General features: G+C 42.1%; 1 protein-coding gene and 1 long non-coding RNA gene across 5 annotated transcripts in view; one reads left to right on the top strand and one right to left on the bottom strand.

The window, feature by feature from the left end:
- The window catches only part of LOC121556145 (egl nine homolog 1-like), a 67,172-nt gene that overhangs the window by 22,135 nt on the left and 20,627 nt on the right, over window positions 1-24,410 (top strand). For 2 of the 4 annotated variants that reach the window (XM_041870035.2, XM_041870034.2), the window contains exons 3-4: window positions 7,290-7,426; window positions 22,523-22,590. In XM_041870035.2, the coding sequence (XP_041725969.2) occupies window positions 7,290-7,426; window positions 22,523-22,590 (205 nt within the window). Of the gene's footprint in view, window positions 1-7,289; window positions 7,427-22,522; window positions 22,591-23,814 lie in introns of all 4 variants that reach the window. The other 2 variants (XR_005998091.2, XM_041870036.2) reach the window with 2 other exon arrangements.
- On the bottom strand, window positions 16,889-22,587 carry LOC121556146. Its single transcript, XR_006658257.1, has 7 exons — window positions 21,200-22,587; window positions 20,484-21,103; window positions 19,689-19,848; window positions 18,941-19,324; window positions 18,481-18,768; window positions 17,594-17,849; window positions 16,889-17,510 (listed from the first exon to the last, which is right to left on the bottom strand). It is a non-coding gene; the product is annotated as an uncharacterized LOC121556146 (long non-coding RNA).

The raw sequence follows: 24,410 nt of genomic DNA, 5'->3' as shown, positions 1-24,410 counted from the left end.
ACTGTATTGTTCTGTACTGAACTCTACTCTGCTATACTGTATTGTACTGAACTCTACTGTACTGAACTCTGCGCTACTCTATTGTACTGAACTACACTCTGCTGGACTGTATTGTTCTGTACTGAACTCTACTCTGCTATACTGTATTGTACTGAACTCTACTGTACTGAACTCTGCGCTACTCTATTGTACTGAACTACACTCTGCTGGACTGTATTGTTCTGTACTGAACTCTACTCTGCTATACTGTATTGTACTGAACTCTACTGTACTGAACTCTGCGCTACTCTATTGTACTGAACTACACTCTGCTGTACTGTATTGTATTGTACCCTAGTCTATTGTGCTGTATTGTTCTGAACTCTGCTGTATTGTACTGAACTCTACTCTGCTGTACTGTATTTTACTGAACTCTACTCAGCTGTACTGTATTTTACTGAACTCTACTCTGCTGTACTGTATTTTACTGAACTCTACTCTGCTGTACTGTATTGTACTGAACTCTGCTCTACTGTACTGTGTTGTATTGTACTGAACCCTAGTCTGCTGTACTGTATTGTACTGAACATGACTCTTCTGTACTGAACCGTAGTCTGTTGTACTGTATTGTAGTGTAGTGTACTGTATTAAACTCTACTCTGCTCTGCTGTACTGTATTGTACTGAACTCTACTCTGCTGTATTGTATTAAACTCTACTCTGCTCTGCTGTACTGTATTGTACTGAACTCTACTCTGCTGTATTGTATTGTACTGAACTCTACTCTACTGTACTGTGTTGTATTGTACTGAACCCTAGTCTGCTGTGCTGTATTGTACTGAACTCTACTCTTCTGTACTGTATTGTACTGAACTCTGCTCTACTGTACTGTGTTGTACTGAACTGACCTCTACGCTGCTGTACTGTATTGTACTGAACATGACTCTTCTGTACTGAACCGTAGTCTGTTGTACTGTATTGTAGTGTAGTGTACTGTATTAAACTCTACTCTGCTCTGCTGTATTGTATTGTACTGAACTCTACTCTGCTGTATTGTATTGTACTGAACTCTACTCTGCTGTGCTGCGCTGTCCAAACTTGTAAAACATGAGAATTACATTTAAAATTACATATCCATAGTTATGCATACAGATCAAGGATCCATGATGTAATTCTGTTACTGTATTTCCATTACCGGGTGTTGATCCACTTCTCTTACTGTAGTTCAATAACCAATCTCAAGTAATATCTGACACACAGTGTGTTACTCTCCTAGGTCTCCTAGACTTAGTGTGTTACTCTCCTAGGTCTCCTAGACTTAGTGTGTTACTCTCCTAGGTCTCCTAGACTTAGTGTGTTACTCTCCTAGGTCTCCTAGACTTAGTGTGTTACTCTCCTAGGTCTCCTAGACTTAGTGTGTTACTCTCCTAGGTCTCCTAGGTCTCCTAGACTTAGTGTGTTACTCTCCTAGGTCTCCTAGACTTAGTGTGTTAGTCTCCTAGGTCTCCTAGACTTAGTGTGTTACTCTCCTAGGTCTCCTAGACTTAGTGTGTTACTCTCCTAGGTCTCCTAGACTTAGTGTGTTACTCTCCTAGGTCTCCTAGACTTAGTGTGTTAGTCTCCTAGGTCTCCTAGACTTAGTGTGTTACTCTCCTAGGTCTCCTAGACTTAGTGTGTTACTCTCCCTAGGTCTCCTAGGTCTCCCTAGACTTAGTGTGTTACTCTCCTAGGTCTCCTAGACTTAGTGTGTTACTCTCCCTAGGTCTCCTAGACTTAGTGTGTTACTCTCCTAGGTCTCCTAGGTCTCCTAGACTTAGTGTGTTACTCTCCTAGGTCTCCTAGACTTAGTGTGTTACTCTCCTAGGTCTCCTAGACTTAGTGTGTTACTCTCCTAGGTCTCCTAGACTTAGTGTGTTACTCTCCCTAGGTCTCCTAGACTTAGTGTGTTACTCCACTAGGTCTCCTAGACTTAGTGTGTTACTCTCCTAGGTCTCCTAGACTTAGTGTGTTACTCCACTAGGTCTCCTAGACTTAGTGTGTTACTCTCCTAGGTCTCCTAGACTTAGTGTGTTACTCTCCTGGGTCTCCTAGACTTAGTGTGTTACTCTCATAGGTATCCTAGGTCTCCTAGACTTAGTGTGTTACTCTCCTAGGTCTCCTAGGTCTGCTAGACTTAGTGTGTTACTCTCCTAGGTCTCCTAGGTCTCCTAGACTTAGTGTGTTACTCTCCTAGGTCTCCTAGACTTAGTGTGTTAGTCTCCTAGGTCTCCTAGACTTAGTGTGTTACTCCCCTAGGTCTCCTAGACTTAGTGTGTTACTCTCCTAGGTCTCCTAGACTTAGTGTGTTACTCTCCTAGGTCTCCTAGACTTAGTGTGTTACTCTCCTAGGTCTCCTAGACTTAGTGTGTTACTCCCCTAGGTCTCCTAGACTTAGTGTGTTACTCTCCTAGGTCTCCTAGACTTAGTGTGTTACTCTCCTAGGTCTCCTAGGTCTGCTAGACTTAGTGTGTTACTCTCCTAGGTCTCCTAGGTCTCCTAGACTTAGTGTGTTACTCTCCTAGGTCTCCTAGACTTAGTGTGTTACTCTCCTAGGTCTCCTAGACTTAGTGTGTTACTCTCCTAGGTCTCCTAGACTTAGTGTGTTACTCTCCTAGGTCTCCTAGGTCTCCTAGACTTAGTGTGTTACTCTCCTAGGTCTCCTAGGTCTCCTAGACTTAGTGTGTTACTCTCCTAGGTCTCCTAGGTCTCCTAGACTTAGTGTGTTACTCTCCTAGGTCTCCTAGACTTAGTGTGTTACTCTCCTAGGTCTCCTAGACTTAGTGTGTTAGTCTCCTAGGTCTCCTAGACTTAGTGTGTTACTCTCCCTAGGTCTCCTAGACTTAGTGTGTTACTCTCCTAGGTCTCCTAGGTCTCCTAGACTTAGTGTGTTACTCTCCTAGGTCTCCTAGACTTAGTGTGTTACTCTCCTAGGTCTCCTAGACTTAGTGTGTTACTCTCCTAGGTCTCCTAGACTTAGTGTGTTACTCTCCTAGGTCTCCTAGACTTAGTGTGTTACTCTCCTAGGTCTCCTAGGTCTCCTAGACTTAGTGTGTTACTCTCCTAGGTCTCCTAGACTTAGTGTGTTACTCTCCTAGGTCTCCTAGACTTAGTGTGTTACTCTCCTAGGTCTCCTAGACTTAGTGTGTTACTCTCCTAGGTCTCCTAGGTCTCCTAGACTTAGTGTGTTACTCTCCTAGGTCTCCTAGACTTAGTGTGTTACTCCACTAGGTCTCCTAGACTTAGTGTGTTACTCTCCTAGGTCTCCTAGACTTAGTGTGTTACTCCACTAGGTCTCCTAGACTTAGTGTGTTACTCTCCTAGGTCTCCTAGACTTAGTGTGTTACTCTCCTGGGTCTCCTAGACTTAGTGTGTTACTCTCCCTAGGTATCCTAGGTCTCCTAGACTTAGTGTGTTACTCTCCTAGGTCTCCTAGGTCTGCTAGACTTAGTGTGTTACTCTCCTAGGTCTCCTAGGTCTCCTAGACTTAGTGTGTTACTCTCCTAGGTCTCCTAGACTTAGTGTGTTAGTCTCCTAGGTCTCCTAGACTTAGTGTGTTACTCCCCTAGGTCTCCTAGACTTAGTGTGTTACTCTCCTAGGTCTCCTAGACTTAGTGTGTTACTCTCCTAGGTCTCCTAGACTTAGTGTGTTACTCTCCTAGGTCTCCTAGACTTAGTGTGTTACTCTCCTAGGTCTCCTAGGTCTCCTAGACTTAGTGTGTTACTCTCCTAGGTCTCCTAGGTCTCCTAGACTTAGTGTGTTACTCTCCTAGGTCTCCTAGGTCTCCTAGACTTAGTGTGTTACTCTCCTAGGTCTCCTAGACTTAGTGTGTTACTCTCCTAGGTCTCCTAGACTTAGTGTGTTAGTCTCCTAGGTCTCCTAGACTTAGTGTGTTACTCTCCTAGGTCTCCTAGACTTAGTGTGTTACTCTCCTAGGTCTCCTAGGTCTCCTAGACTTAGTGTGTTACTCTCCTAGGTCTCCTAGACTTAGTGTGTTACTCTCCTAGGTCTCCTAGACTTAGTGTGTTACTCTCCTAGGTCTCCTAGGTCTCCTAGACTTAGTGTGTTACTCTCCTAGGTCTCCTAGACTTAGTGTGTTAGTCTCCTAGGTCTCCTAGACTTAGTGTGTTACTCTCCTAGGTCTCCTAGACTTAGTGTGTTACTCTCCTAGGTCTCCTAGGTCTCCTAGACTTAGTGTGTTACTCTCCTAGGTCTCCTAGACTTAGTGTGTTACTCTCCTAGGTCTCCTAGACTTAGTGTGTTACTCTCCTAGGTCTCCTAGGTCTCCTAGACTTAGTGTGTTACTCTCCTAGGTCTCCTAGACTTAGTGTGTTACTCTCCTAGGTCTCCTAGACTTAGTGTGTTACTCTCCTAGGTCTCCTAGACTTAGTGTGTTACTCTCCTAGGTCTCCTAGACTTAGTGTGTTACTCCACTAGGTCTCCTAGACTTAGTGTGTTACTCTCCTAGGTCTCCTAGACTTAGTGTGTTACTCCACTAGGTCTCCTAGACTTAGTGTGTTACTCTCCTAGGTCTCCTAGACTTAGTGTGTTACTCTCCTGGGTCTCCTAGACTTAGTGTGTTACTCTCCTAGGTATCCTAGGTCTCCTAGACTTAGTGTGTTACTCTCCTAGGTCTCCTAGGTCTGCTAGACTTAGTGTGTTACTCTCCTAGGTCTCCTAGGTCTCCTAGACTTAGTGTGTTACTCTCCTAGGTCTCCTAGACTTAGTGTGTTAGTCTCCTAGGTCTCCTAGACTTAGTGTGTTACTCCCCTAGGTCTCCTAGACTTAGTGTGTTACTCTCCTAGGTCTCCTAGACTTAGTGTGTTACTCTCCTAGGTCTCCTAGACTTAGTGTGTTACTCTCCTAGGTCTCCTAGACTTAGTGTGTTACTCCCCTAGGTCTCCTAGACTTAGTGTGTTACTCTCCTAGGTCTCCTAGACTTAGTGTGTTACTCTCCTAGGTCTCCTAGGTCTGCTAGACTTAGTGTGTTACTCTCCTAGGTCTCCTAGGTCTCCTAGACTTAGTGTGTTACTCTCCTAGGTCTCCTAGACTTAGTGTGTTACTCTCCTAGGTCTCCTAGACTTAGTGTGTTACTCTCCTAGGTCTCCTAGACTTAGTGTGTTACTCTCCTAGGTCTCCTAGGTCTCCTAGACTTAGTGTGTTACTCTCCTAGGTCTCCTAGGTCTCCTAGACTTAGTGTGTTACTCTCCTAGGTCTCCTAGGTCTCCTAGACTTAGTGTGTTACTCTCCTAGGTCTCCTAGACTTAGTGTGTTACTCTCCTAGGTCTCCTAGGTCTCCTAGACTTAGTGTGTTACTCTCCTAGGTCTCCTAGACTTAGTGTGTTACTCTCCCTAGGTCTCCTAGACTTAGTGTGTTACTCTCCTAGGTCTCCTAGACTTAGTGTGTTACTCTCCTAGGTCTCCTAGACTTAGTGTGTTACTCTCCTAGGTCTCCTAGACTTAGTGTGTTACTCTCCTAGGTCTCCTAGACTTAGTGTGTTACTCTCCTAGGTCTCCTAGGTCTCCTAGACTTAGTGTGTTACTCCCCTAGGTCTCCTAGACTTAGTGTGTTACTCTCCTAGGTCTCCTAGACTTAGTGTGTTACTCTCCTAGGTCTCCTAGACTTAGTGTGTTACCCCCCTAGGTCTCCTAGACTTAGTGTGTTACTCTCCTAGGTCTCCTAGACTTAGTGTGTTACTCCACTAGGTCTCCTAGACTTAGTGTGTTACTCTCCTAGGTCTCCTAGACTTAGTGTGTTACTCTCCTAGGTCTCCTAGACTTAGTGTGTTACTCTCCTAGGTATCCTAGGTCTCCTAGACTTAGTGTGTTACTCTCCTAGGTCTCCTAGGTCTGCTAGACTTAGTGTGTTACTCTCCTAGGTCTCCTAGGTCTCCTAGACTTAGTGTGTTACTCTCCTAGGTCTCCTAGACTTAGTGTGTTAGTCTCCTAGGTCTCCTAGACTTAGTGTGTTACTCTCCTAGGTCTCCTAGACTTAGTGTGTTACTCCCCTAGGTCTCCTAGACTTAGTGTGTTACTCCCCTAGGTCTCCTAGGTCTCCTAGACTTAGTGTGTTACTCTCCTAGGTCTCCTAGACTTAGTGTGTTACTCCCCTAGGTCTCCTAGGTCTCCTAGACTTAGTGTGTTACTCTCCTAGGTCTCCTAGACTTAGTGTGTTACTCTCCTAGGTCTCCTAGACTTAGTGTGTTACTCTCCTAGGTCTCCTAGACTTAGTGTGTTACTCTCCTAGGTCTCCTAGACTTAGTGTGTTACTCTCCTAGGTATCCTAGGTCTCCTAGACTTAGTGTGTTACTCTCCTAGGTCTCCTAGGTCTGCTAGACTTAGTGTGTTACTCTCCTAGGTCTCCTAGGTCTCCTAGACTTAGTGTGTTACTCTCCTAGGTCTCCTAGACTTAGTGTGTTAGTCTCCTAGGTCTCCTAGACTTAGTGTGTTAGTCTCCTAGGTCTCCTAGACTTAGTGTGTTACTCTCCTAGGTCTCCTAGACTTAGTGTGTTACTCTCCTAGGTCTCCTAGACTTAGTGTGTTACTCTCCTAGGTCTCCTAGGTCTCCTAGACTTAGTGTGTTACTCTCCTAGGTCTCCTAGACTTAGTGTGTTACTCTCCTAGGTCTCCTAGACTTAGTGTGTTACTCCCCTAGGTCTCCAAGACTTAGTGTGTTACTCTCCTAGGTCTCCTAGACTTAGTGTGTTACTCTCCTAGGTCTCCTAGACTTAGTGTGTTACTCTCCTAGGTCTCCTAGACTTAGTTTGTGTTTCCCAAATAGCTCCCTATTTTCTATACAGTGCACTTGTTTTGACCAGCTCCTTATGGGCCTTGGTCAAACGTAGTGCACTATAAAGGGACAAGGAGCCATGTGGAACGCTGCCCTGAAGAGGCAACAATGTTTCTTTTCTGATTTTCCAGTTTCATGTTTGTAACGGATTGTGATTTCAATCTGTTGTTGCTCTCAATGCTGCTGTGATTGGTCTGTTGGCCTTTTTGTCAAACCCCTTTCTTTCTCAAATAGCTGTGGCTGTCATCTGTCATTCTATTGTGGTCTGTTCTCATCTCTGCTTGTGTTGTTTGGTTCTATTCTAGGAACATGGGGATAATCTGAATGAATAATTGATTGATTTATTGATCTGTTTTTTTCTAGGAACATGGGGATATTCTGATTGAATAATTGATTGATTTATTGATCTGTTTTTTCTAGGAACATTGGGATATTCTGATTGATTGAATAATTGATTGATTAATTGATTGTTCTGTTTTTCCAGGAGCATGGTGGTGTTCTGCGTATCTTCCCAGAGGGTAAAGCTCAGTTCGCCGACATCGAGCCTAAGTTTGACCGGTTGCTGTTCTTCTGGTCAGACAGACGGAACCCACACGAGGTCCAGCCGGCCCACGCTACTAGGTTAGTACCTTACAGACTTAGAACACCTGTCCAGAACACACGAGGTCCAGCCGGCCCACGCTACTAGGTTAGTACCTTACAGACTTAGAACACCTGTCCAGAACACACGAGGTCCAGCCGGCCCACGCTACTAGGTTAGTACCTTACAGACTTAGAACACCTGTCCAGAACAGAAGAGGTCCAGCCGGCCCACGCTACTAGGTCAGTACCTTACAGACTTAGAACACCTGTCCAGAACACACGAGGTCCAGCCGGCCCACGCTACTAGGTCAGTACCTTACAGACTTAGAACACCTGTCCAGAACACACGAGGTCCAGCCGGCCCACGCTACTAGGTCAGTACCTTACAGACTTAGAACACCTGTCCAGAACACACAAGGTCCAGCCGGCCCACGCTACTAGGTTAGTACCTTACAGACTTAGAACACCTGTCCAGAACACACGAGGTCCAGCTGGCCCACGCTACTAGGTTAGTACCTTACAGACTTAGAACACCTGTCCAGAACAGAAGAGGTCCAGCCGGCCCACGCTACTAGGTCAGTACCTTACAGACTTAGAACACCTGTCCAGAACACACGAGGTCCAGCCGGCCCACGCTACTAGGTCAGTACCTTACAGACTTAGAACACCTGTCCAGAACAGAAGAGGTCCAGCCGGCCCACGCTACTAGGTCAGTACCTTACAGACTTAGAACACCTGTCCAGAACACACGAGGTCCAGCTGGCCCACGCTACTAGGTTAGTACCTTACAGACTTAGAACACCTGTCCAGAACAGAAGCCCTCAACCCTACAGGGATGTAGCTCAGTTGGTAGAGCATGGCGTTTGCAACGCCAGGGTTGTGGGTTCGATTCCCACAGGGGGTATGAAAAATAATAATGTATGCACTAACTGTAAGTCGCTCTGGATAAGAGCGTCTGCTAAATGACTAAAATGTAAAAAAAAATGTAAAATGTCACCCTTTATGACACCCATATAACACCCCCAATTAACACACCTATATAACACCTTGTTGCACAGGATGAGTCATAATACCCATAAAACCTAGCAGTCAACCAGGAAAATGGTTCCAATAGTTTTTCCACCATTTATTTTTCCCACAGGGGGATTTTAGAAACACTTCAATTAAGGGCTGTGTTTCGTGTAGGCTTACCCTGGCGTGACGTTTTGATAACCATCTAAATCTCTCTAGGATAAGGTGACTTATCAATATATTTATTCCCCCAAAATTAAATGTTAATTCGCTGCTAATGTGGCTATCATAAAGAACTACAAATGCCATGATGATGTTGATGAGACTGCCAAATCAAGGCAAAGGTAAGAATCTTTTGCGAACAGTTTTGACTGCTTTGATGCTAATTAGCATTTTTGAATCTGAGAGTAAATAAAACCGAATATATTGATAAGTCACCTTGTCCGAAAGAGATTTAAATGGTTATCAAAACTTCACGCCAGTGGAAACACAGCCCTTATTTTAAGTGTTTCTAAAATCCCCTATGGGAAAAATAAATGGTGGATTTTTTTTTGAACCATTTCTCTGTTTATCCGCTAGGTTTTATGGGTATTATGACACCTCTATGACACCTCCACTGAGGGACTTTATAACACACCTTTATAACACCCCCTTATAACACTTATATAACACCTTTAAAACACACCTTTATAACACATCTTATAACACACCTTATAACACATCTTATAACACACCTTAACACTTTTATAACACCTTTATGATAACACCTTTAACATCGTATAAGATACCTTATAACGCCTTTTAACACACCTTATAACATCTTTATAGCACCTTATAACACAACACCTTTAACGCATCTTATAACACACCTTTAACATCTAACACACCTTTATAACATCTAACACACCTTTAACATCTAACACACCTTTAACATCTAACACACCTTATAACACATCTAATACACCTTTATAACATCTAACACACCTTTATAACACACCTTATAACACATCTAATACACCTTATAACAATTATAACACACCTGATAACATCTCTTTAACATACCTTATAGCACATCTTTATAACACCCTTATAACACATATTTTAACACTTATATAACACACATTTAAAACATATTGTAACACACCTTTAACACATCCTTATAACACATCTAATAACACACCTTTAACATCTAACACACCTTTAACATCTAACACACCTTTATAACATCTAACACACCTTTATAACATCTAACACACCTTTATAACATCTAACACACCTTTAACATCTAACACACCTTTAACATCTAACACACCTTTATAACATCTAACACACCTTTAACATCTAACACACCTTTAACATCTAACACACCTTTATAACATCTAACACACCTTTAACACATCTAACACACCTTTATAACATCTAACACACCTTTAACATCTAACACACCTTTAACATCTAACACACCTTTAGCATCTAACACACCTTTAACATCTAACACACCTTTAACATCTAACACACCTTTATAACATCTAACACACCTTTAACATCTAACACACCTTTATAACATCTAACACACCTTTAACATCTAACACACCTTTAACATCTAACACACCTTTATAACATCTAACACATCTTTATAACATCTAACACACCTTTATAACATCTAGCACACCTTTATAACATCTAACACACCTTTATAACATCTAACACACCTTTAACATCTAACACACCTTTAACATCTAACACACCTTTATAACATCTAACACACCTTTATAACATCTAACACACCTTTATAACATCTAACACACCTTTAACATCTAACACACCTTTATAACATCCCAACACACCTTTAACATCTAACACACCTTTATAACATCTAACACACCTTTAACATCTAACACACCTTTATAACATCTAACACACCTTTATAACATCTAACACACCTTTAACATCTAACACACCTTTAACATCTATGGTCCTCTGTAGCTCAGCTGGTAGAGCACGGCGCTTGTAACGCCAAGGTAGTGGGTTCGATCCCCGGGACTACACAAAAAAAAAATGTATGCACGCATGACTGTAAGTCGCTTTGGATAAAAGCGTCTGCTAAATGGCATATTATTATTTTATTATTATAACACACCTTTATAACATCTAACACACCTTTATAACATCTAACACACCTTTAACATCTAACACACCTTTATAACATCTAACACACCTTTATAACATCTAACACACCTTTATAACATCTAACACACCTTTATAACATCTAACACACCTTTAACATCTAACTGTCACGGTTCCCTCAGACAGAACCCAGAAGCAGACCAGGACAAGGAGAGTTGAACGAAGGTGAGGGTTTATTACAGATTCAAAAAGGTGCAGAATAATCCAGGGACAGAGCGGGCGGCGTGGATGAGTTGTTGAGGGTGCAGTTGTTGGTCCAGTGATGGCTCGGCAGCCGCCGACCATCAGGCAGAGGTAGGGTGAAGGTTCCGGACGAGTGACTGCAGATGGGACAAAAACGGAGGTAAGTAAACCAAAAACCAACAAGGTACAAAACAACAAAACTAACGCTAGACGCTCTAGGACTGATACTCTGACAAAACCTACTGTTCATGGCTAACGATCCGGCAGGAACTGGATGTTCGGCCAGAGCCTAAGAAGGGTGATGATCAGGACCAGGTGTGCAGATTGCTGATGGGATGCAGGTGCGGAAAACAAGAGCGCTCCCCGGAGCGTTCCCGAACCCTCGGGAAACTGGAGCTTACGAACAGGAAAAACTAGTCACCAGACAGGACCCGACTCAGACAGCCGGGATCGTTACAGTACCCCCCCTCCGACGAACGCCACCGGGCGGACTCCCCGGAGCGCCAGGATGGAGGCGGTAGAAGTCACTGATGAGGTCCGCATCTAGGACCTGTCGCCGCGGAATCCAACTCCTCTCCTCAGGGCCATACCCCTCCCAGTCCACGAGATACTGGAAACCCCGGCCCCGCCGTCTGGAATCCATGATGCGACGCACCGTGTAGGCAGGACCACCTCCGATCATCCGAGGAGGAGGAGGAGGAGGCGGAGGAGGCAACAGAGGACTGAGGAAGACAGGCTTGAGGCAGGAGACATGAAAGGTGGGATGGACTCTGAGCGTCCTCGGTAGTTTGAGTCGAACTGCCACTGGATTGATCACCTTCTCCACCACAAACGGACCAATGAACTTCGGTAACAACTTCCTAGACTCAGTCCGTAACGGAAGATCCCGTGTGGCCAACCAAACCCTATCTCCGATGGTATAGGTGGGAGCGGGGATCCGGCGACGATTCGCCTGGAGCTGATACCGGTCCGAAACTCTAAGGAGTGCCTTTCTGGCCCGATGCCAGGTCCGGTGGCAACGACGAATATGGGCCTGAACAGAAGGCACTGAGAGCTCCTTCTCCTGAGAAGGAAACAGGGGAGGTTGGTAGCCATACAGGCACTGGAAGGGAGACATCCCAGTGGCAGATGTAGGAAGAGTATTGTGGGCATACTCAACCCAAGGCAACTGAGAGACCCAGGAGGTGGGGTTGGAAGAGACCAGACAGCGTAGCGTGGATTCCATCTTCTGGTTGGCTCTCTCCGCCTGACCATTGGATTGGGGGTGAAAACCAGATGTGAGACTGACTGTAGCTCCAATGGCCAAACAGAAGGACTTCCAGACAGCAGAGGTAAACTGAGGGCCACGGTCGGAAACGATATCACTGGGCAAACCGTGGACCCTGAAAACCTCCCCTAACCAGGATCTCGGACGTCTCCGAGGCAGAGGGAAGCTTGGCAATTGGCACAAAGTGGGCGAACTTGCTGAATCTGTCCACGATAGTCAGAACGACCGTGTTCCCCTCAGAAGCGGGCAACCCAGTGACGAAGTCCAGGGCCAGATGCGACCATGGTCGCCGGGGAATAGGAAGGGGGTGAAGTAGTCCAGAGCTGGGCCGATTGGTACTCTTATTCTGCGCACACACTGGACAGGCAGCAACAAACCCCCGAGTATCCTCGGCCATGGCAGGCCACCAAAACGTCTGCGAAGAAACGCCATTGTCCGAGCCACGCCAGGGTGACAAGCCATCTTGCTGGCGTGGGACCATTTGAGGACAGCCGGACGAACCGACTCAGGCACAAACAACCGACCGGGTGGACCGTTACCGGGACCGGGCTGAGTCCGAAGGGGCCGCCAGCACCTCCTCCTCAATCTTCCACATAACTGCTCCCACGACGCAGTTCCGGGGGAGAATTGTCTCGGTCTTGGACCCACTCTCCTCCGTCTTGGAGAACATCCGGGACAAGGCGTCCGCCTTGCCGTTCTTAGATCCAGGTCGGAACGTCAGGGAAAACTTGAATCGTCCGAAAAACAACGCCCACCTGGCCTGACGGGAGTTGAGACGTTTAGCCGATTGCACGTAAGCAAGATTCTTGTGGTCAGTCCAGACAATAAACGGTTGCTCCGCCCCCTCCAACCAGTGGCGCCACTCCTCCAAGGCAAGTTTCACCGCGAGAAGCTCCCGGTTACCCACATCGTAATTCCTCTCCGCAGGCGAAAGGCGACGAGAGTAGTAGGCGCAGGGATGGAGTTTACTGTCCGTGGAGCATCGCTGCGACAGGATGGCGCCAACTCCCACATCAGACGCGTCCACTTCAACGACGAACTGACGGGCCGTGTCCGGTTGAGAGAGAATCGGTGCGTTGGTGAATCGCCTCTTCAAATCCAGAAACGCACGATCCGCCTCCGGATTCCACTTGAAGGTCCTGATACTGGAAGTCAAGGCAGTTAATGGAGCGGCCACACGGCTGTAATCCCGGATGAATCTGCGGTAGAAATTCGCAAACCCCAAAAAATCTCTGGAGCTGCAATCTCGTACCGGGCTGGGCCCATTCCAGAACCGCTCTAACCTTCTCCTGGTCCATCCTAATCTCTCCCCTGGAGATGATGTACCCGAGAAAGGATGTCGTGTGGGCGTGAAACTCGCACTTCTCGGCCTTCACGAACAGGCGATTCTCCAACAATCGCTGCAGAACCTGCCGGACATGCTGGACGTGGTCGGAAGGTTCCTTCGAGAAGATCAGAATGTCATCCAGGTAAACAAACACAAAGAGACCGATCATATCTCTCAGGACGTCGTTCACCATACTCTGGAATACCGCTGGAGCATTGGTCAGTCCAAACGGCATCACCTGATACTCGAAGTGACCCATCGGTGTATTGAAACCCGTCAACCACTCGTCCCCCTCTCTGATCCGGACCAGGTGATACGCATTGCGTAGGTCTAGCTTGGTGAACACCGTAGCACCCTGTAAGGAGTCGAAGGCAGAACTCATCAAGGGCAGGGGATACTTGTTCTTGACCGTGATGTCATTCAACCCCCGATAATCAATACACGGTCGAAGAGAGCCATCCTTCTTACCCACAAAGAAGAATCCTGCCCCCAGGGGTGATGACGAGGGACGAACGAGACCAGCAGCTAGGGACTCCTTGATGTAGGTCTCCAACGCCTCACGTTCAGGTCGGGAGATACTGTATAACCTTCCCTTGGGGTAGACAGCTCCAGGGACCAGGTTGATGGCACAATCATATGGTCGGTGGGGAGGAAGTGACAGAGCCTTCTGCTTACTGAAAACTTTCCCCAAATCGTGATATGTCTCGGGAACCAGGGACAAATCTGGGGGTTTAGCCTCAATCACCTGACTGGGAACCGAATGGGGGCAGGCAGTCTTGAGACAGTTAGCATGACAATCAAGGCTCCAACTCATTACCTTGCCCGTCACCCAATCGAACGTGGGATTGTGTTCCTTCAGCCAGGGGTATCCAAGGACCAGAGGAACATGGGAAGACGGCAGAATGAAGAATGAAATCATCTCAGAATGATTCCCCGACAACCGCATCTTAACCGGTTCAGTCCTCATCGTGATACGTGCCAGACTACTGCCGTTCAGAGTGGTCGCTTCAATGGCTTCCGGCAATTGCTCCTTGGAAAGCCCCAGCTGTTCCACCAACTCGGCATCAAGAAAGCTTCCATCGGCACCTGAATCGATAAAAGCGTTAAGCGCTAAGCTCTGATTCCTGTTCACAAGGGTAGCCGGGAAACGGGGTCTGACAGAGGTACTGAGAGGTTGAAACTGGCTCGCTAACAGTCCTCCCAACTTTAGCGAGCCGGGCAGTTTGACGACCGCCGGGAACAAGTGGAGATGTAATGTCCCGGCGACCACAGTAGAGGCAGCAGTTGGTCTTACGTCTATGTTGACGCTCCTCCTTGGTTAACCCGTGCCGCCCCACTTGCATGGGTTCAGAATCGGGAGAGAGGTCCTCTCCACTAATCCTTTGTGGTGGAGAATGATCGACGTGTTCTGGTCCACCACCCGACCCGACTGGGAACTGAGAAGCTGATCGATTGGACGGACCCCATTGCTTCTCCCTCCTTCGCTCTCGGACTCGATTATCCACCCGAATAGACAAGGCTACCAAGCTGTCCAGGTCACTAGGCTCCGGATAAGAGATCAACTCATCCTTGAGCTGCTCCGACAGACCCTGGTAAAAGGCCGCTTGCAAAGACTCCTCGTTCCACCCACTCTCCACAGCCAACGTCTTGAACTCGATCACGAAGTCGGCCACGCTGCGAGTTCCTTGGTGAAGAGAAAACAGGCGCCTAGCTGCGTCCCTCCCTCGGACGGAATGGTCGAAGAGCTTCCTCATCTCGGCCGTGAACCCCTGGTATGAAGCCATGCAGGGATCCTGTCGTTCCCAAACGGCTGAAGCCCACTCCAGCGCTCGACCACGCAGCAACTCAATCACAAAGGCTATCCTAGCCTTGTCTGTGGCATAAGAGTAGGGCTGTAGATCGAACACTAATCCACACTGCATAAGGAAGGAACGGCATCTTCCCAGCTCCCCCTCATATTTATCCGGCGTCGGAACCTTGGGCTCACGGAGGGACACAACTTCAGAAGCGGCAGGCGAGATGGGTGAAACCGGAGTGGGTCCTCCACCGGACACTGGCGTTGGTTCTGGACCTCCGTCAGACCGGAAGAAAGGTTCCGAACTGACAACGCGATCTCCTGTAGTACCGTGCTATGATGGCCCAACATCTTCTCCTGCTGGGTAATGGCATGGCGAACAGAGTCCAGGTCCGCTGGGTTCATTACTGGCCGGATCGTTCTGTCACGGTTCCCTCAGACAGAACCCAGAAGCAGACCAGGACAAGGAGAGTTGAACGAAGGTGAGGGTTTATTACAGATTCAAAAAGGTGCAGAATAATCCAGGGACAGAGCGGGCGGCGTGGATGAGTTGTTGAGGGTGCAGTTGTTGGTCCAGTGATGGCTCGGCAGCCGCCGACCATCAGGCAGAGGTAGGGTGAAGGTTCCGGACGAGTGACTGCAGATGGGACAAAAACGGAGGTAAGTAAACCAAAAACCAACAAGGTACAAAACAACAAAACTAACGCTAGACGCTCTAGGACTGATACTCTGACAAAACCTACTGTTCATGGCTAACGATCCGGCAGGAACTGGATGTTCGGCCAGAGCCTAAGAAGGGTGATGATCAGGACCAGGTGTGCAGATTGCTGATGGGATGCAGGTGCGGAAAACAAGAGCGCTCCCCGGAGCGTTCCCGAACCCTCGGGAAACTGGAGCTTACGAACAGGAAAAACTAGTCACCAGACAGGACCCGACTCAGACAGCCGGGATCGTTACACTAACACACCTTTAACATCTAACACACCTTTAACATCTAACACACCTTTATAACATCTAACACACCTTTATAACATCTAACACACCTTTATAACATCTAACACACCTTTAACATCTAACACACCTTTATAACATCCTAACACACCTTTATAACATCCCAACACACCTTTAACATCTAACACACCTTTAACATCTAACACACCTTTATAACATCTAACACACCTTTATAACATCTAACACACCTTTAACATCTAACACACCTTTAACATCTAACACACCTTTAACATCTAACACACCTTTATAACATCTAACACACCTTTATAACATCTAACACACCTTTATAACATCTAACACACCTTTATAATATCTAACACACCTTTATAACATCTAACACACCTTTATAACATCTAACACACCTTTATAACATCTAACACACCTTTAACATCTAACACACCTTTATAACATCTAACACACCTTTAACATCTAACACACCTTTAACATCTAACACACCTTTAACATCTAACACACCTTTATAACATCTAACACACCTTTATAACATCTAACACACCTTTATAACATCTAACACACCTTTATAACATCTAACACACCTTTATAACATCTAACACACCTTTATAACATCCTAACACACCTTTATAACATCTAACACACCTTTATAACATCTAACACACCTTTAACATCTAACACACCTTTAACATCTAACACACCTTTATAACATCTAACACACCTTTATAACATCTTCTAACACACCTTTAACATCTAACACACCTTTATAACATCTAACACACCTTTATAACACATCTTAAAATACACGTTTAACATTTAACACACCTTATAACAATTATTTTTAACACACCTGATAACACATCTTATAACATCTTTATAACATGCCTTTAACACCTAATAACATCTTTATAACATGCCTTTAACACCTAATAACATCTTTATAACATGCCTTTAACACCTAATAACATCTTTATAACATGCCTTTAACGCCTAATAACATCTTTATAACATGCCTTTAACACCTAATAACATCTTTATAACATGCCTTTAACACCTAATAACATCTTTATAACATGCCTTTAACACCTAATAACATCTTTATAACATGCCTTTAACACCTAATAACATCTTTATAACATGCCTTTAACACCTAATAACATCTTTATAACATGCCTTTAACACCTAATAACATCTTTATAACATGCCTTTAACACCTAATAACATCTTTATAACATGGCTTTAACGCCTAATAACATCTTTATAACATGCCTTTAACACCTAATAACATCTTTATAACATGCCTTTAACACCTAAACATCTTTATAACATGCCTTTAACACCTAATAACATCTTTATAACATGCCTTTAACACCTAATAACACCTTTAACATCTTATAACATCTTTATAACATGCCTTTAACACCTAATAACATCTTTATAACATGCCTTTAACACCTAATAACATCTTTATAACATGCCTTTAACGCCTAATAACATCTTTATAACATGCCTTTAACACCTAATAACATATTTATAACATGCCTTTAACACCTAATAACATCTTTATAACATGCCTTTAACACCTAATAACATCTTTATAACATGCCTTTAACACCTAATAACATCTTTATAACATGCCTTTAACACCTAATAACATCTTTATAACATGCCTTTAACACCTAATAACATCTTTATAACATGCCTTTAACACCTAATAACACCTTTAACATCTTATAAGATACCTATATAACACCTGATAACACATTTTATAACATCTTTATAACACCTGATAACACATCTTATAACATCTTTATAACATGCCTTTAACACCTAATAACATCTTTATAACATGCCTTTAACACCTAATAACACCTTTATAACATGCCTTTAACACCTAATAACACCTTTATAACATGCCTTTAACACCTAATAACACCTTTATAACATGCCTTTAACACCTAATAACATCTTTATAACATGCCTTTAACACCTAATAACATCTTTATAACATGCCTTTAACACCTAATAACATCTTTATAACATGCCTTTAACACCTAATAACATCTTTATAACATGCCTTTAACACCTAATAACATCTTTATAACATGCCTTTAACACCTAATAACATCTTTATAACATGCCTTTAACACCTAATAACATCTTTATAACATGCCTTTAACACCTAATAACATCTTTATAACATGCCTTTAACGCCTAATAACATCTTTATAACATGCCTTTAACGCCTAATAACATCTTTATAACATGCCTTTAACGCCTAATAACATCTTTATAACATGCCTTTAACACCTAATAACATCTTTATAACATGCCTTTAACACCTAATAACATCTTTATAACATGCCTTTAACACCTAATAACATCTTTATAACATGCCTTTAACGCCTAATAACATCTTTATAACATGCCTTTAACGCCTAATAACATCTTTATAACATGCCTTTAACGCCTAATAACATCTTTATAACATGCCTTTAACGCCTAATAACATCTTTATAACATGCCTTTAACACCTAATAACATCTTTATAACATGCCTTTAACACCTAATAACATCTTTATAACATGCCTTTAACACCTAATAACATCTTTATAACATGCCTTTAACACCTAATAACATCTTTAACATCTTATAAGATACCTATATAACACCTGATAACACATCTTATAACATCTTTATAACATGCCTTTAACACCTAATAACATCTTTAACATCTTATAAGATACCTATATAACACCTGATAACACATCTTATAACATCTTTATAACATGCCTTTAACACCTAATAACATCTTTATAACATGCCTTTAACGCCTAATAACATCTTTATAACATGCCTTTAACGCCTAATAACATCTTTATAACATGCCTTTAACACCTAATAACATCTTTATAACATGCCTTTAACACCTAATAACATCTTTATAACATGCCTTTAACACCTAATAACATCTTTATAACATGCCTTTAACACCTAATAACATCTTTATAACATGCCTTTAACGCCTAATAACATCTTTATAACATGCCTTTAACACCTAATAACATCTTTATAACATGCCTTTAACACCTAATAACATCTTTATAACATGTCTTTAACGCCTAATAACATCTTTATAACATGCCTTTAACGCCTAATAACATCTTTATAACATGCCTTTAACACCTAATAACATCTTTATAACATGCCTTTAACACCTAATAACATCTTTATAACATGACTTTAACACCTAATAACATCTTTATAACATGCCTTTAACACCTAATAACATCTTTATAACATGCCTTTAACACCTAATAACATCTTTATAACATGCCTTTAACACCTAATAACATCTTTATAACATGCCTTTAACACCTAATAACATCTTTAACATCTTATAAGATACCTATATAACACCTGATAACACATCTTATAACATCTTTATAACATGCCTTTAACACCTAATAACATCTTTAACATCTTATAAGATACCTATATAACACCTGATAACACATCTTATAACATCTTTATAACATGCCTTTAACACCTAATAACATCTTTATAACATGCCTTTAACACCTAATAACATCTTTATAACATGCCTTTAACACCTAATAACATCTTTATAACATGCCTTTAACACCTAATAACATCTTTATAACATGCCTTTAACACCTAATAACATCTTTATAACATGCCTTTAACACCTAATAACATCTTTATAACATGACTTTAACACCTAATAACATCTTTATAACTTTAACACCTAATAACATCTTTATAACATGCCTTTAACGCCTAATAACATCTTTATAACATGCCTTTAACACCTAATAACATCTTTATAACATGCCTTTAACACCTAATAACATCTTTATAACATGCCTTTAACACCTAATACCATCTTTATAACATGCCTTTAACACCTAATAACATCTTTATAACATGCCTTTAACGCCTAATAACATCTTTATAACATGCCTTTAACACCTAATAACATCTTTATAACATGCCTTTAACACCTAATAACATCTTTATAACATGCCTTTAACACCTAATAACATATTTATAACATGCCTTTAACGCCTAATAACATCTTTATAACATGCCTTTAACACCTAATACCATCTTTATAACATGCCTTTAACACCTAATACCATCTTTATAACATGCCTTTAACACCTAATAACATCTTTATAACATGCCTTTAACGCCTAATAACATCTTTATAACATGCCTTTAACGCCTAATAACATCTTTATAACATGCCTTTAACACCTAATAACATCTTTATAACATGCCTTTAACACCTAATAACATCTTTATAACATGCCTTTAACACCTAATACCATCTTTATAACATGCCTTTAACACCTAATAACATCTTTATAACATGCCTTTAACGCCTAATAACATCTTTATAACATGCCTTTAACGCCTAATAACATCTTTATAACATGCCTTTAACACCTAATAACATCTTTATAACATGCCTTTAACACCTAATAACATCTTTATAACATGCCTTTAACACCTAATAACATCTTTATAACATGCCTTTAACACCTAATAACATATTTATAACATGCCTTTGACGCCTAATAACATCTTTATAACATGCCTTTAACACCTAATAACATCTTTATAACATGCCTTTAACACCTAATAACATCTTTATAACATGCCTTTAACACCTAATAACATCTTTAACATCTTATAAGATACCTATATAACACCTGATAACACATCTTATAACATCTTTATAACATGCCTTTAACACCTAATAACATCTTTATAACATGCCTTTAACACCTAATAACATCTTTATAACATGCCTTTAACACCTAATAACATCTTTATAACATGCCTTTAACACCTAATAACATCTTTAACATCTTATAAGATACCTATATAACACCTGATAACACATCTTATAACATCTTTATAACATGCCTTTAACACCTAATAACATCTTTATAACATGCCTTTAACACCTAATAACATCTTTATAACATGCCTTTAACTCATAATAACATCTTTATAACATGCTTTTAACACCTAATAACATCTTTATAACATGCCTTTAACACCTAATAACATCTTTATAACATGCCTTTAACGCCTAATAACATCTTTAACATCTTATAAGATACCTATATAACACCTTATAACACATCTTATAACATCTTTATAACATGCCTTTAACACCTAATAACATCTAACATCTTATAAGATACCTATATAACACCTTATAACACATCTTATAACACTCCTTTAATGCATCTTATAACACATCTAGTAACACACCCTTATAACACACGCTCAACCCTAAACTACTCACCTGTAGTTTATAACACACCCTTATAACACACCCTTATAACACACGCTCAACCCTAAACTACTCACCTGTAGCTTATAACACACGCTCAACCCTAAACTACTCACCTGTAGCTTATAACACACCCTTATAACACACCCTTATAACACACGCTCAACCCTAAACTACTCACCTGTAGCTTATAACACACGCTCAACCCTAAACTACTCACCTGTTGTTTATAACACACCCTTATAACACACCCTTATAACACACGCTCAACCCTAAACTACTCACCTGTAGCTTATAACACACGCTCAACCCTAAACTACTCACCTGTAGTTTATAACACACCCTTATAGCACACGCTCAACCCTAAACTACTCACCTGTAGCTTATAACACACGCTCAACCCTAAACTACTCACCTGTAGCTTATAACACACCCTTATAGCACACGCTCAACCCTAAACTACTCACCTGTAGCTTATAACACACGCTCAACCCTAAACTACTCACCTGTAGCTTATAACACACCCTTATAGCACACGCTCAACCCTAAACTACTCACCTGTAGCTTATAACACACGCTCAACCCTAAACTACTCACCTGTAGCTTATAACACACCCTTATAGCCCACGCTCAACCCTAAACTACTCACCTGTAGCTTATAACACACCCTTATAGCACACGCTCAACCCTAAACTACTCACCTGTAGCTTATAACACACGCTCAACCCTAAACTACTCACCTGTAGCTTATAACACACCCTTATAGCCCACGCTCAACCCTAAACTACTCACCTGTAGCTTATAACACACGCTCAACCCTAAACTACTCACCTGTAGCTTATAACACACCCTTATAGCCCACGCTCAACCCTAAACTACTCACCTGTAGCTTATAACACACGCTCAACCCTAAACTACTCACCTGTAGCTTATAACACACGCTCAACCCTAAACTACTCACCTGTATCTCCTGTCCCACCTGTCCCACCTATCCCACCTGTCCAGAACTCTGTCTCTGATCTCTGGTCTCTCCCTGCCTCTCCTCTGTCCAGGTATGCCATCACAGTGTGGTATTTTGATGCTGATGAACGAGCCAGGGCTAAAGAGAAATATCTAACAGGTAAATCTCTTACTATGAGGATATCAATGTATATACCGTAAAACGTATTTGCTTTAATCACTGAACACGACCGCCGGTATTAGAGACAGGCGTCTATTTCCTTAATGCTTTTGTTCAATAAAATGATGAACACTACCACGCTATACCCAAACTAATGTAGTAGTGTTTACTAAACATCATAGTAGTGTTTATTAAACATCATAGTAGTAGTGTTTATTAAACATCATAGTAGTAGTGTTTATTAAACATCATAGTAGTAGTGTTTATTAAACATAGTAGTAGAGTTTATTAAACATCATAGTAGTAGTGTTTATTAAACATCATAGTAGTAGTGTTTATTAAACATCATAGTAGTAGTGTTTATTAAACATCATAGTAGTAGTGTTTATTAAACATCATAGTAGTAGTGTTTATTAAACATCATAGTAGTAGTCTTTACTAAACATCATAGTAGTAGTGTTTATTAAACATCATAGTAGTAGTCTTTACTAAACATCATAGTAGTAGTGTTTATTACACATCATAGTAGTAGTGTTTATTAAACATCATAGTAGTAGTGTTTATTAAACATCATAGTAGTAGTGTTTATTAAACATCATAGTAGTAGTGTTTATTAAACATCATAGTAGTAGTGTTTATTAAACATCATAGTAGTAGTGTTTATTAAACATCATAGTAGTAGTGTTTATTAAACATCATAGTAGTAGTGTTTATTACACATCATAGTAGCTGTGCTCCACTCAGACTGCCGATTGGTTCTTATCACTGCGGGAGGCCGGTCCTTCTCTTACTAGAACAATTGTTGTAGCTGTTGCGTGGTGACCCGATAGCGACCAACCTACCGTTTGTACTTGACTTTAAGCCAATCAGAGAGCCCGAACCCCCACGTGACGGAGCCAACAGGAGTGACAACAAAAAGGAAAAGAGGCCATTTTCTCTGATCCGCGGATGAGCCAGTCACACAACACTAACCGCCATCACATTACATCACCATGGAGTTTCCCATCTCCATACAGGCCACAGAGAAGTCAGATTAGAACATTCTCAAGACACTTTAGTCATCACCATTGATGAAAAACATCCATTGAATTATTCAAAAGTTTGTCGCTGAGGCAGATTTGTTTTAAAATTGTATCACTCACAGCTGAAGATATTAACATTTTTATATTCATCCAATGTTTTTGGATGACCTCGTCACTGATCGCGCTGCGCCCTGTGTGCTAGTGTGCATTTGATGTCCGAATAAACCGGATGCAACCCGGATATAGACGTCCGTGAATCGACGTATACGAACGTGAGTAGATTACCTTGAAAACAACAGTCGGACATCTTGGATGCAGTCTCCAGTTCATATTACACCTCAGTGATCTAGACCATAACCAACACACACGGACATGCATGCATTGCCAAACAATGCTACTGCCACCTTCTGGTTTGGAGTATTTTATCAAGGCTGAGTAACTGATCACTTAAAGGTCTTTGCTGTGTGAACTTAATAGAGATTGACTACCGACTCTGTTCAGAGGTGCCGAAGTACTGTCGTCAGGCAAACGTTTGACAATCCTACTAGCATGTCTGAGCTTTTACTCATTGCAAGCCTGTACTGGGAGTCTGGTTTGCATCATGTTAGCTCCACACTCATGTTGCATACACATTAACACACTTGAATAATGAGACACTGTAGAAATGTTTTACTAATGTTTTTAATGCACATGACCGTGGGCATATCAGAGATGTGTAAATAATGAATTTAGACCCGGTGTCTATTGGAATCAGGTGTTCATTTTCTGTATTGTGTGCTGATGTCTGGCTACTAAAAC

Source organism: Coregonus clupeaformis, unplaced genomic scaffold (assembly GCF_020615455.1).
Source record: "Coregonus clupeaformis isolate EN_2021a unplaced genomic scaffold, ASM2061545v1 scaf0122, whole genome shotgun sequence".
NCBI lineage: Eukaryota > Metazoa > Chordata > Actinopteri > Salmoniformes > Salmonidae > Coregonus > Coregonus clupeaformis.
This window is presented reverse-complemented; position numbering and strand designations above follow the sequence as displayed.